At 29.8% G+C, this 15,262-nt stretch overlaps 1 protein-coding gene across 7 annotated transcripts in view; it reads left to right on the top strand.

The window, feature by feature from the left end:
- Positions 1-10,857, top strand: part of LOC136976179 (AN1-type zinc finger protein 6-like) — a 32,335-nt gene extending 21,478 nt beyond the window's left edge. For 3 of the 7 annotated variants that reach the window (XM_067271403.1, XM_067271404.1, XM_067271405.1), the window contains exons 3-6: positions 4,195-4,296; positions 7,394-7,518; positions 7,580-7,751; positions 8,932-10,857. In XM_067271403.1, the coding sequence (XP_067127504.1) occupies positions 4,195-4,296; positions 7,394-7,518; positions 7,580-7,751; positions 8,932-9,080 (548 nt within the window). In that variant the 3' untranslated portion in view covers positions 9,081-10,857. Of the gene's footprint in view, positions 1-309; positions 335-4,194; positions 4,297-7,393; positions 7,519-7,579; positions 7,752-8,931 lie in introns of those variants that run through there. The other 4 variants (XM_067271409.1, XM_067271407.1, XM_067271406.1 and 1 more) reach the window with 4 other exon arrangements.
- The last annotated feature ends 4,405 nt before the right edge of the window (positions 10,858-15,262 follow it).

Consider the following 15,262-nt stretch of genomic DNA (forward strand, 5'->3'; position numbering starts at 1 on the left):
TAGATTTAAGATTAAATGACTGTGGGGACTATATTTATAAGGAGGGAATAGGAAATTTTTAAATATAGATTCAATATATGATGATAAAAAAAAACACTGGTGTGTGGTTTTAGTTGTACAGTAGTTTAGACAACAAATAGGCCTAATACTTAAATCTAAAAAAAATTCTTGTATTTCAGTGCTTTATTAACTGGAGAATTGCTTAAGGAAAATTTAAATAGCTATTAATTAAAATAGAAGTTGTTGACGTTAGAGATGGTTGTTCTTAATATGATGCTATGATTCTTGCAATTTTTATCACATTAAATCTCAGATTTTATGACTATGGATATAGGTAGGGATTGGTACATATATAATTTTAACTCTGCAAGGATTTTGTATATAATATCCTTGTTCAGTATAAAAATTCTTTAACCATGATGCATTGAATGAATTGAAAAGTTTATTTTGGAGTTCATATATTTATAAATGGCATATTTTTCTATTTATCATAACAGATGGCACCCCCACAGTGTTTTAAATTTTTTGCCAATAAAGTTATGCAACTTGTTGCTGGACTTTTAATATCAGAAATCTATAGATAGGGAATAAAATCTTCAAAAGAAATATTTTTAATAAGCAGAAAAAGTTGCAACATTGACATAAAAACAGCTGTAAATTTTCATTAAGAGTAGCTTGGTGAGAAATTGCAGGATCTGGCAACACTATCGTGTGTGTATTCAAAACCATCCATAATTGTTGAAAATAGTAATGCTCATAGGTTAGTTGGAGCTAGTGTCCTCAATATCTTAAATGGATATTTTTGATAGTCTGCTGAGACATGAATGGCGGGCATTTGAAATTAAAAAATTTTACCAGATAATTTTGAAATTTGTTATAGAATGTATTAAACCCCTTATGTTTGTACACTTTGTCAGGGATTGTCAGTTCAATATAGGGAGAAGTTTGTTATAGGAAAAATTTGGAATTACTGAATTCCCTCAAATAGCCATGACTACTGTTTGATGATTTCTAAAAACTTAGGGAAACAATGTAAAATTAATAAATACCATAAAGTACAGTATGTAGGTACCATATTTATTTAACAAACTTTTACAAAAAATGTAATATGTAGAATGTATAATATACAGTAAGTGTATATTTTAATTATTTTCTTATTAGTGGTAAATAGAAAATTATCATCTTTTTTTCGTAATAATTATGACTATCATTTCAAGTATAATTTGTGTTAAAATTAAACTTTTCATAAATAAATATTTAAATATAAGCTATACAAGAACCCAATTTGATTATTAATGCCAAATGAACTACCACATTATTTATTGGGATGTAATGAGGCTAATTTAATGATTACATATAAAGCAATTTGGTTATAGGTAAGAGGTTAGGCTGCTATCTAATAATAAATTTAATAATTATAAATTATTTTTAATTATTGCAGGTGTCAATTATGATACCTGGACTCCATCTTTGCTTCCAGAGTAATTAAATTAGTGTAATTGGTAGCATACATGCATAGTAAAGATCTGGAAGAAAAGATCTGTCCAGAGCAGGACTTATGTCTGCTATGGACAGATCTTTTCTTCCAGAGTATTCTAAATTTAAAATTAAACATTATTTATAATTAAATTTATTATTAGATAGCAGCCTTACTTCTTACATATAGACAAATTAGCCTTATTATAGCCCAATTAAAAATCTGGAAGTTCATTTGGCTTAAATATCTAAATTCATGGACCATGTTCAAAATGAATATGTGGAAAGTAAATAATCACTGTCCTTGGGTTGTAACAACAGAAAAAATATGCATTTTAAAATAGTAGCTTTTGTTGTTGTTTGAATAAAACCAGTATATGTAATTTAAATGCAACAAAAATTCAAATTTTATAAAAATTAGCCAGGACAAGTTTAAGTTTACAAAAAATTTTTAAAAAATATAGAGGCAGACAAGTAGCCTCAAATAAAAAGGCTGACTGTACCATAGAATTGTTAATTTCCTCATGTGCATTTGAAAGGACTCATCTTGTATATCTACTTAAGAATTTTTTTTTTTAAATTGTTTGTAAAAAATTAAATATGAACAATAATATAAAAGCAAACTTTGTTAATAGTTAGTTAAATCATTTTCTGTTGCTACCGTTGTTTATTTCCTTAGCATGTATGCTTTATACATGGAAGTGAGATTGAGAATCTAAAAAGCTACAATATAAAAATAATTCAACAATATATAGGTAAAATTATAAACATTAATAAAAATTATAATTTGATACATGATATTTGATTATAAACAAATTATAATAAGATTATAATTTGTTAATATCATATCATTATAATTTCTATATTATTGTTTCCATTTATTTCTGAAAATCTTACACTGGACTAACATATTAAGATAATGAACTAAATACTTTATATCTCAAAGTAGTAAGGAAATTAAATTGATATGAATATGAAGAAAATTTTTAAAATTATATTGGAAAAATATTTAATCTGTATTATATAAATCATGTAATATCAAAGATTTAGACTAATTATGCTAGTTATTCTGAAACTAATTTAACATTATAATTTTTAAGGGTGAAACTATTAATTATAAAAGATTAACATTTTGTATTTACAGTTTTGAGCAAAATTGGATTTATTGTTTATATTCAAATTTTGTTTCCAAAGTTAACTAATATGTATTGAACTTAAAAATTTCATCTGATTATCATTTTAAAGTATATTTCAAAAATTCTTTTAAATTTATGTAATTTATTTTATTATTAACTTTATTTCGTTAGTTGAACCAATAATAGAATTCAAATGATGTAATTTTAATAAATATCATTAATTTATATATGATGGTGGTTTAATCTAAAAATAATGCTGCTTATATTTAGGTTTATTAAATAGTTTTGTCTTAATTTGTTTTAATATGTTCAACTGTTTAGAAAGAACAGCTATAAATTTCAAAATTAGAGCTTTAAATAATAATAATGATGAATTTACTGTTTCTAAAGCAATAAAAAGTATTTCTGATACTAAGTTTTAGTAATTTAGTTTTCTGTTAACTAAAAAAATTATTTTAAATTATCTAAGTTAATGGATAAAAATTAGTTTTCCCTTGGCCATTGCAGTGATATTGACCTTTTCATCAGAAAATAGTTAGTTGTGATAGATTCAACTGCAAAGACTGACACTTGAAATTGTCATTGGAGAAGAGCATTAGAATGGCATTGAAGCATGTATGCATGCCTCTTGCTTCTCATAAGATTTTTGCATGTGTGCTTGCTCTTGATTCTGATAAATATAGATTTTTATTTTCTTTGGTATTTAATTTTAAATATTTTTATATATCATTAAACTGGATATTTCTTTTACTGTTAAAATCAAAATTTTAAGAAGTATTAATTGCATTTAAATTTTTAAATGTTATAATTTGTTAATAATTATGCAATGCGATGCAATTAATTTTAGAATTATTGCAAAAAGTTATATGATAGTTTTACATCAATGCATCTTGAAAATAATGATGCAAACAAATTATTTGGAGAAATTAGAAATAAGAATTTGAGCATTGCTTAAATTTGGAGAATTTATTGAAAATAATTATAGCCATAATTCTCAAAGATATTATTGTAAACTAATCAAATATTTAAGCTTTTCACAAAATATATACTTAATTTTTTTCTTTATAATCAAAAATATGATTATTTGAGAATTTGTTTGTTAGAGGGAACTAAAGTGAAAAGTAGGTAGAATTTCACAGAAATGTTAGAATTTTAACATAAAAGCAATACAGTAATATCAAATTATTTCTATTATCATATCTATTGAGTTTTAGAAAGTGAGACATAACTTATAATAAAAAACACTTTTTAAGTATTATAATATGACAAAATGCTGTTGAAAGCATATTCATAGTGAATATGGAAGTAAAAAAACAATTGAAAGTGAATATCACTTTCAATTGTACACACTTTTCACATTTGTATCACTTTTCACAAATAACAGTTTTACATGTACACACACACTGTTTCAGTGAAATTTATGGGAATGTGGTACTGATTTTTAGGAAATTTTATATGAAAATAATTATATATATTATGGAATATTTTTACCAGTGGTTTAAGTTACACTTATAATGTTATTTGGGAATATGAAATATTTTGATTCTTATTGAGCAGTATGAAATTTGTTGATTTTTTGAAGATAAGAATATAAATTGCCTTGAATTCAAAACAGTTAAAACTCTGCTAGCAAGTGATGTTACCAGTAAATCAAAATCATTGCCAATTTACAGCACAAGAGAAGGTATATTGTTAATTCTTTTATCTGTGTTTCTTATAAATTTATATAAATAATAATAATTATTTTTAATTTAAAAAATATCTTAAATTTTAAGGAAATATTTTTTGGCCTTGGTAGTTCTAATCATTGTGATTTTCCTAAGGTGCAAATTTTTCAGTTGTGTAGGACATAAATAATAGTTAAGAATAACCTAATTAAACAAGTATGGTTGGATGTCTGTATTGCAAACGTCTTTGTAAGAAATCTTTCTCTGCAGATTTTTGTAGAATATTGAAAAATGTTTTATTATTACAAATTTACTAATGATGTATTTTCCATTTAATGAATTTTCTGCATTTCTCTTAGGCATTGTATTATACAAGAGTTTGTGTTTTCAGTTTGAATTTGCCATGTTTTATCATATTCATTTGAAGTATTACAAAAAGATGATAGATTAAGATGGATAGATTTATTAAATGTAGTAATGTTCTTCAAAATTCACTTAAATATTTCAGAAAATAGTTTCTGCCTCAGTCATTTTTACACATGATCATGTTTGTGTTTGAAGTTATCTTTGTTTAGTTTTAAGGAAATTGTGAAATATTGATATATGGGATTTCAGTAGAATGTAAAAATTTAAATTTATTTTTTGCAAAGAACATATGTTGTTTATAATATGGAAATTTGAATGCTTAATTTAAAATAAAAAATAAATCGTATTTTCTAATTTTTGTTAAACTTTAAACATGTGCATGGTATTCCTCTTCTGTGAGTAATTGAGAATAAACAACAAAATTTGAGTGAATTATCTTAGTACAGTACTGAAATTATCATCAAAATAATAATAAAATTTGTATGTGAATTAATCAGTTTTAATAGTATCTGTTTGTGAGACATTCTTAATATTAAATATAGATTGAGATTTAAAAAAAGATGTGTTTTCATATAGTAGTTAATGAAAATTAGCAAAATATTATGGCTTAATAATGTTATACTGGATGTCCCATTTTAATTAGTTACCCAAAATGTCTTGAAAAATAGGCATCCTACAAAAAAATGTTTCAGACTGAAAATGTCCTGCATGAAGGGGAATGCAAGATGAAGCTATGATTTCATCACAGCTGGTACTACAATCAGTGAAAATGAGGTCAATTTCCTTTTTTTGAACAAACCCTCAATTTTTTTTATTTTATTCTGTGATTCTGTATCAAAAACAAATATTTAACTGCATCTTTCAAAGAAATATTTTACATATCAAAAGTTATAAGCATTTGAAACTTTACACAACAACCACAATGTGCACATTTAATCTGTAGATATCTGTGAAGTTTGTCTAGAAAGAAAAATGCTTTAAAAATCATCAGAAAATATTTATTATTTGATGGAATCAAGATCAATGTCTTATCTTTATCACAAGCTTTAACATTACTGTAGCACTAGTTTTCATATCAGTTGATCATGCAGAAAAAGAATGATTTCACCAGATAATAAGTTTCATGTTTATCTTTTTTCAGTGAACTTCATTGATGTCCATGATTCATGCATGCAGCATGTGGAAATTGCATAAAACTTCAAATGCTCTTTATTTTTGCTAATTGCATCTTTCAAAAAATTGCTTTAAATAAAAATTTCTTTTAGATACAGAATCATATATGATAAAAAAAAAGGGAGTTTTCATTTAAGAAAATGAAATTGACCCTGTTCACACTGTAGTGCCATCAACTATGATTAAATCAATAGTGTCATCTTGTGCCTCCTTTGATGCAGAACATTTTTGGTCTAAAACATTTATATACATAATGCGTATTTAATATTTTGGGTGACTAATTAAAATTGGACACTCTGTATATCAATTATAAAATTATCTGACTGCAAGATTTACATAGCAACAAGATATATTACTAGTTAAAACTTTTGGTTAAAATCGCAAGTAGCTTTGATCTGATGTAGAATATTTCGTATTAAGTACATAATTTTTATATAAGGCAAATGTATACAGGTGGCAAAATTAAGGCAACACTGAATGTCAATGCCTGGTGTCACCAATTACTTTTGTTTTGATAAATAAAATGGTTGATTGGTCAAACTTGCCATTAATATTCAATGTCACCTTATTTTTGCCATCTGTATGCGTATGCCTTAAAGGTTGTTGGAAAGTAGTATCCATTTTAGAATTAAAAAAATAACCAATAAAAGTTTATGATAAAGTTTGTTGTACAATACATACTACAGGCTATTTTTCCAGGTAATCACTCTGGAACTTTAGGCACTTGTCACATGACAAGTTTTTGTATTTCCTTGTCCTAAACTTTCCTTGCTAGTCCATTCAGAAACTTGGAGACTGCATCTTATAGTTATTCCTCACTTGCAAAGCATTTTTTTCCCCAAAAAGTTGTTAAATTTCATGAAACCGTAAAAATCACTAGGAGTCAGGTCAAGTTGTAGGGTAGATGGTCCAAAACTTCCCACTTGAAACTTCCATGGAACATCACTGTTTATGGCTCCTTTGGTATGAACAACAAAGTAACTTTTTTGGTCCATGCCTCGAGATCCTTGCAAACCTCGTGCCTCAGAGCCACAATAAACAGTGATGCATATTGTGGTACATTAAAGCAATTTTAGTGGGCTGTTCAGAATTGCAGGAGAGGTTTATTGTCTAATGTTGACATCCTTCTTCACAACAATGTGCAACCACATATTGCTGAGAAAATAAAACAATACTGTGGAAGTTTCATGTTGAAAGTTTTGGACCATCTGTCCTACAGCCTATCCTGGTCCCTAGTGACTTTCACTTTTTCATGAAACTGAATGACTTTCTGGAAGGAAATGCTTTGCAAGTGTGGAATAGTGCAGGAAGCAATCACTAAGTTCCTGAATGGACTAGTGGAGGAAGTATAGTATATGAAGAGGAAATACAAAAACTTGTCATATGGTACGATAAATACCTAAATGTCCAGGGTTATCTGGAAAAATAGCCTATGATATGTAGATGTAAAATATATAAAAATTAACTAAAAAAAAAAAATTATTCATAAATCTTTATAATTTTAAAATGGATATTACTTTCCAAACAACCTTCACACATATTCCTTATTTTAAAATAACTTTTGCTTGTTTTTAGTAAGTGGAACAACTGATGGTTCATCAACACCGTTAACGTCTAATGTTACAGAAGATATGCTAAATACTGCATCACCTACAGTCCACTCAGTTGCAAGTTCCAGCCAGGAAACAAACAAATTTGAGGTACACAAATATATTCTAATTTTTCATGTTCCAGTGTAAAAATTCTAATTATTTTTTCCAGAATTTAAATAGTCCAGGAAGTCAGACTGAAGCAGCAGCAGCCGCAAGTCCCACCAACACAACCACCGAAGAAATTGGACAAGAATCGGCCAACCAAACAAATGGCACAGAGCCAAAAGAACAGAAAAAGAAGAACAGGTGCAATGTCTGCCGCAAGAAAGTTGGATTGACAGGTAACTGGCAATTTAAAATTGATCAGTTTGTACACCTAATGGATTTATTGAATTGATTCTAAGATAATAGAATACACAGTATAAATTATTACATATTGTTAATCATTAAAATATGTGTTTTACATAAATGATTTGGGTAACTAAAATTTTTCTCTAAAAAAAGTAATAGTTCTCTAACAATCAAACCTTCATCATTGTAAATTAGCAAACCCCAAATTAGCAAACCGGTTTTATCATATTCCTGCATAATAATTTTTATTGAGTTAGACAACTGTATTCAAATAAGCTAAGTCAGTGCCTTTTTGGACTAGCAACATGCTTTAAATTTATATAGACACATGCAAGTTTTGTATGTTGTTGATGCAAATTTTGCAACAATTGGCATTTTAGTGACTACCTCTTCCTTCAGTTGGCTGGTGATGAAAACATGAAAGATAAATGAAATTTTAAAAAAGATTGTATTCAATATTCTAAAAAGTATTTAATATTTCCATAAAACACCCGACCGAGCGCACTCGTGACACAAGTATGTCGTGGCACGCTGGTTGGGAAATGCTGAGCTGAAAGACCAGACAAGGGGCAATTTCTTTTCACCTTAATCTCTGAAGATAGCTCTTATCACATTTAAGAAAGGTTATTTTCTATTTGTTGAAGTCTACATAACAAAATGATTTGAAAAATTTTATTCAGATAGCAATTTCTGAAATTGATTATTGAATTTTTTTCAGTTAAATATGCTTGGTTTAAAATGGTTCATGTACTGTGTTGTTTGAATTTGTGGGAAAAATTTATTGCTCTTTACAATGATATTGGTTTCATTTCTATATTCTATAGCTTATATAAATTGTCTTTTAAAGATGCACTAGTTCTAATAAAACATTGAAGAATATTTTGTAAAATAAGAATTCTTACAGAAAAAATTTTGTGTAACTATTATAAGGTTAAAAAATATTTGCAGTGTCCTGAATTTTAATGAATTACAGATTGAAAATTTTAGGAAAAAGGCAAATGATAAAATATCATTTTCTGGTGATTTTTTTTAATATATAATACTTAAATTTTGCTATAAGTCTGAAGTACAAACTTAGTCATTGCAAATATTTTCATTTTTTAAATTTTTTAAACAAAATTTTAACCTTTTATTTTATGAAATGTTTTAAAATGGAGCTAATTTATTTAGGTTTTCAGTGTCGCTGTGGTGGTCTATTTTGTAGTCTCCATAGATATTCCAATGAACATAATTGCACATTTGATTACAAGCAACTTGGTGCCCAAGAAATTAGAAAAAACAATCCTCTGGTAGTTGGAGAGAAGATACAAAAAATCTGAAACTAGGCGATTTCATAACAGAGAGGGAATTCGACAGAACTAAACTTTAATCTTCCTTTGTGTGGATGGCCCCGAAGTTTTCGATCCTAATCATCATTGAATGGCAGGACTAGTTCTTTTTATCTACATATTTTAAATGCTCATTGAAAAAAAAAATGTGTGGATTAAAATAGAATTTAAAAACACTATTAGTAGCAGCAGATATCTTTGAGACTATATATTTCATTGTATTCTTTACTCAAAGTATTTACATTATCTGTAAACCTAAAAATATATTTTACTTTACATCCATTCTCGTAATTTATCGATTAGTAATTTGCTCTATTTGTGCACTTTGTGCTTAGCAGATTCGAATATTTTTAGGTTTACAGTAGACATCACAATACGTCCATTTTTTAACGCTCGCAGACCGGTAAGCTTTTCGATGGTGTAATTTAAGAAATTACTATGCACACACTAAAAAAAAAAGTAGAAGTCCAATTTAAATTTACTTGAGAAAAGAAGAAAACATATATACTAAAAACTAATTTTATTAGAACTTATTCAAAATTAACTTTTTAAGAGATTACTGCTAATAAAAGTTTTTAATGTTCTATTGTTTATTATTCCTGTTTGCTATAACTATATTGTTTTTAATTTTAATTATATGTAATTTAGGTTAATATAAAATTGCATAGCTTTATATTTTTAATAAGTGCATAGTTTATAGAATAAAAATTTTCGTTTGAAGAAGGACACGCAAATTGGAGTAATAAACACAAATTATGCCATATAAAAACAAAAGAATCAGTTGTTTATTATTTATTAACTACCACTGAAGTTATTTATCTTTTTTAGTCACCTTTTAAGAAAATACAAAATTAATTGGAAAACATTTTACTTGTATGTATAATATGTAGTCAGTATCTGTTGTTTATATGAAATATTTTATAAAGAAATGCTTTCTTGTGTAGAAAAAATTTCATTGTTTGCATTAATCAAATTTATTTCTCAAGGAATGTTTTATTGCAACTTTAGAAGAGGAAAAAATATTTAAAAAAATATTGTAAATATTTTTGGAATTATAAGAAATTGGAAAGTTTAGCTTATATTATTGAAAACTGATTATTATATATTAACTTAAAAAGATTTATGGTGCTATCGATTTAAAGAAATTTATATAATTTTCTTTTATTCTTATTATTACTATTAATGTTTGTTCTTTTGAAATTTGAAGGGGACATTTTAATTTAAAATCACGCAATTTTGAAAAAATTGTGCCATTCTTTTATCGAAGATTAATCTTACTCTTATTATTATTATTAAATTTTAGATGTTAAATATTTTTACTTTAGAGAATGTGGATTTAGAAGAGTCTTGGGTGAAAACTTCAGTGGATAGTGCAGCAAAATATGTATATTTTCTTGTATATTATAATAAAGTTTGAGAACATTAAGAGAGTTTAGCTGTGAATATAAATTGCAAAAAGTGCAATTTTTTCCCCTTTGCTTTAGCAAAATTCTTGGTATATTTTTGAGAACTTTGGACAAGACCGATCGTTCGCATTTCTTCGATTGCCAAATATATTTAGAAGTTATATTGATAATAAATAATTACGTAACAAAATCTTACCAACATTAGTACGTTTAACTTTAAGCAATGAAATTTTTTCGAGAATTTCATTTTATTTTCTGCAATATTTTCAGCTGTGACACATGATGTACGATTCATCATCTCTGTATTTGTAATTAACTGCATATGATGTGTAAGAAATAAAAATATAATTTTTGTACTTGTATTTAATTTCGACCAGATAAATTCCCCAAATTCACTTTCAGTACAACTTACGATTTTACGAGCTTTGAAATCGTCGTTTCATTCTTTGTTTTTTAAGGGGGTATGATAGAGGAAATTAAGTGTTGAAGGTAAGTAAACAATTTATTGGACCGTCTGAAAATGATTTCGTTTATCGACCTATCGAACTGCTGCTGAACGGAGGATAAAAAAAACAGTGTGTGGCGTTAAAAATATAAAATTAAGAAATGTTAAGTTTCCGGTAAAAAAAAAAAAAAGATAAGATAATCCTAGGCAAGTTCTAAATGTAACTCTACTTTAAAATTTTATTTGTATTATACATTTTCTAAATTATACAAAGTACGCTGTGCAGAAAATATCTGAACCACTCTACGACGTTAGAGATGAAATAAGCTTCCACCATTGACGTTTTGAAACTGCTGTACATTACTTCAATGTTAATTAATGATATATTGTTTACTTCAAAGCCGGAAAGGAATTATTTTAAAATAACGCATCACTTTGTTTTTGAATGCTTAGATGATAATGCGCGTTTCAAAATTTAACCATGTTTATTTTCGGCGCTTGCTCTTAGGTGTTTTCTGGGTTATTTATTTTTAATGCTTCTGGCCTAGTGTTATTGCGCACTTAAATGTTATTTTTAGGATTTTATGCCTAAAACATACGAAAGGAGCCGATTCGCTTTACGGCGTAGCTGTTGTCTGGATTCTAAACAGTCACATTGACGGTATTGTTTATTTAAAAATGATGGAAATTAGAAGTATGCCAAAATTCCTACTACTATGTAGTGTAACTTCGTTTAACGAGAAACACTCGTAAATCGGTGTTACGCTACATAACAAATTGAGGCACGAGCCCCGTAAGACCGGATCCTTTCCTCCTGCTCTGTCCCAACAATCAACTGAATTCGACCCGCCAATCTTTTTATTTGGTGAAGATTTTTCCATATTCCCTTCTCCGTACATCAGTGATGTCTGCAAAGAAGAAAAGTATTTTCCCCCTCGAGGCTGCCAATCACACTTGTGATTAGAATATTTCTTTCCGTAAATTGGGGTTACACTAACTTACCGTATCTTTCCTTCTGGAAAATGTATTTTATAAATTACCCCACACAGACCAAAAACTTAATACTTATAACCTATATAAAGCATTATTTTCGTGGTCGTTGCAATCCGCTGATTTCTTAGGAACTAGGAAATGCCGCTTCGAAGATAATGTACAAAAGTCGAGAGATTCGTGAAGAATAATTTTTTCCGGCCTTACTATGCTTTTTGTTATATCCGCAATACTAATAATTTTAAGACGGGAAGAATATCTCAACCAAATTGCGGAGTATGTCTTAGACGCCAACACAGAGGGGAAAAAGGATGAATTCTATGGTTCGGGGTTCTCAAGACGCGGAGGTAAAATTGGACGCGACTCTAACATTTTATGTATACATAACAACCGGGAAAGTATAAGAATTCTCCTTTGGCAAACGACCTCAATTCTTTCTGCGCCCTTTCTCGACAAAGCAAAATGAATTTTTTTTTTTTTTTGGTTAGTACAGTAATACCTCGACTTACGCGATTTTTAAATCTCATCGATTCGTCTTTTGTTTGAACGCCACGCAACTCTTGATTACTCACTCCCCCCACACTATTGTTCTGCTTACATGTTCGGACGTGTCGCGCGGAATCGACACATAGCTACAATTTATTTTGTGTTATTTATTTCTGTGTTTGTTATATCTACGGAGACTTGAGAGACTCTATATCATCCAAACGAAGTAGAACTGATTCTTCTGCATCAAACAAGAAAAGAAAAACTTTATCTTTGTAATGTAAAGTTAATATTTAAAGACTTCGATATAAAAATGAAAAGAGGTTACAAATTTTAGAAAATATAGACTCCAACGCAGAGCGCATTTCTACGAAACGAGAAATAAAAAAATTAGCAGCATACTACGAGGAAATTTTGCGGGAGAAAAAAAATCTGAGCCGTCAGACGAATTTGTTAAATTTTATGAAGCCTTCTACATCAGAATAACTTCGGTTTACGATTTTAATAATATAATTTGTTATACATATGTGTTATCTATTTTTTTTTTAACTCTCCGCCCTGTGGGCACTAAGAGGGCCTTTTTTAGTAGGCCCATTATGGGTTCGGCCAGGCCCACAATGGAGCGACCGGGTGGTGAGGGACGGGGCCCGACATATCCGAACGGGCCACCCCCCGAAAAATTCCTGGGAATTTTTCGACCCGTTCGGATTCGATCCCGGGTCCCCCAGAGCGGTAGGCTGCCACCTTGACCGCTCGGCCATTCGGCCCATATGTATTATCTAAGATTTTAAACCTTTTTTTCTAAATTGTTTTCTTTAGTCTCCGGCCCCAATTAAAAATAATTTATATTCAAAATTATACCCCGACTTACGCGGTTATCGCTCGGTCCCACCTATCGCGTAAGTTCGGGGTATTACTGTATTTCTAATGAAATTAAGGTGGTTTATTCCACTACTTCATCAAATTAAAGACGTTAAAAGAATTCTATTGTATATGAAATGATGAAGAGAGTTGTTCCTAGGTGCTGCTTTTTAAAGAGTAGAGCAAATGATTTTTAAATATTTCTGCAACGGAATGGAAAAAATTTATATACAAAAATATTTGGATTAATTGAATTACTGTAGTTGATATGTATAGAAATACTGTCTCTCGAGAAATATTTTTAAAAATCATCATTCAATCTGAAGTGATTGAAAAATAAATGAGAATGTATTAAAATAGTCAAACCTAACGCCTCGCTTTTCGAACAATTCGGTTCACGAACAAAATTTTGAACTCGTATGGTAACCAGGGCAAATATAACTCTGTTGCCGAACAAACTGCTCGGCTAGAGCCGGCCACAGATGGTCAACTCCCTATCCACAAGTTTCCAGAAAAGGTTCGTGTTCTTCCCGTTTTGCCGCCATTGAGATACTGCAAGAACTACGGAACTTCAGAACTATACAATTGAGAATATAATTGATTTTAAAATGACTAATAGAAATTCGTTCATAATGACCACTTTGTTAGTAATTGTAATTTAATATATAAAAACCCTTACAAAGTAAAATTAAAATAGTTTTAAAAAAATAGCATCCAGGCTTTGTTTCTAGAAAGTAATTTTGGACTATCCGGCTATATTTGAATGTCTTATTAAAAATATAGCCTATGATTGCCGAGAAATGCTTAATTATAGGAGTCAAGAATCCTATCATTATTTTCAAGTGGTAGAGCAGATAAATTGTCACAAAACACTTAAGGACACAAATCTGCAAATAATCATTCTGTATGGACTTGTGTCTTCTGATGGCAAAGTTACTTATCTAGCGGGATTTACAGTACTGTACATGCATGGCTGGTTACCCATTCTCTTCTTACATTCATTTCCACGTGAAGAAAATTTAACTGGAACGGTCGAGTACATGGACAATCTCGATGGTTGTGTTGTCGTGTGCATCGCATACACCTTCAATCCACTTATAAAGAACACGCCGCCATTACGGCAACCAAACACTGCATAATATCTACTCGAACTGGTTTTATAAGGCATGTCACCAATGAAAAACTAACAATTGCAGAACTACACTAACTAGCAGTATCTTAGTGTAAGACTCTCGCCTGGAAAAATTCAAAAACACGATCCGGAAACTTGTGGATACTTCCTATGGTCGGGCAGTTGACTTTAACAATCAACGACAGGACTAACGATTCAGAAGTTAGTGACGCCGAGATCGCCTCGTCATTAGACGTCACGAATTATCGATGACGTTGCTATTTAAATTAGTATATTTCCCGCATGCGCATTAAAATCTATTTCCGTTTTGGATAGGAGCTAGAGTCTCTCTTTTCCCGGTGTTTTGCTTGTCCCGGGATTCCGGGTAAACAGGACAGTTTCCCGAGACCCGATATAATTAATTATTTTTGCGAGACTATGTCTCGTCTCTAAAATCGCTCTGCTGTCAACGACTGCACACCTTAGAGGTATGAAGGAGTACAAGTCAAGAGTGCAATTTGGCAGAGTATTTGGTGCCCAAATCATGCGCACACAAATACTTGACTTGCACAGACTTGTAGGTAGTCAGGGGACCGAGAATGGGGTCAAAATAAAATACAAAATGCCGAGACTGTTTCTACAAACAGGCGCGAGTGCGAGCTTTGCGCATGTATTGCTCGCGCTCTGAGATATAGGGTGTGTTCTTTTATTCCTCCACGTAACTCCGCGCGAGCGACATCTGTTTAAAAATTCCTGCAGAACGCGTTCCTAAATTCCGGTGGGAGTGTGCGCCGTCAAACGGCAAAAACGGCCGTTTGTAGCAGTAGTTTACAGTGGAAAGCAAAATGGCGTCCTCCATGGCTCAGATAGTTTC

The sequence above is a fragment of the Centruroides vittatus genome, unplaced genomic scaffold, assembly GCF_030686945.1.
Source record: "Centruroides vittatus isolate TY-2023 unplaced genomic scaffold, ASM3068694v2 contig_397, whole genome shotgun sequence".
Lineage (NCBI taxonomy): Eukaryota > Metazoa > Arthropoda > Arachnida > Scorpiones > Buthidae > Centruroides > Centruroides vittatus.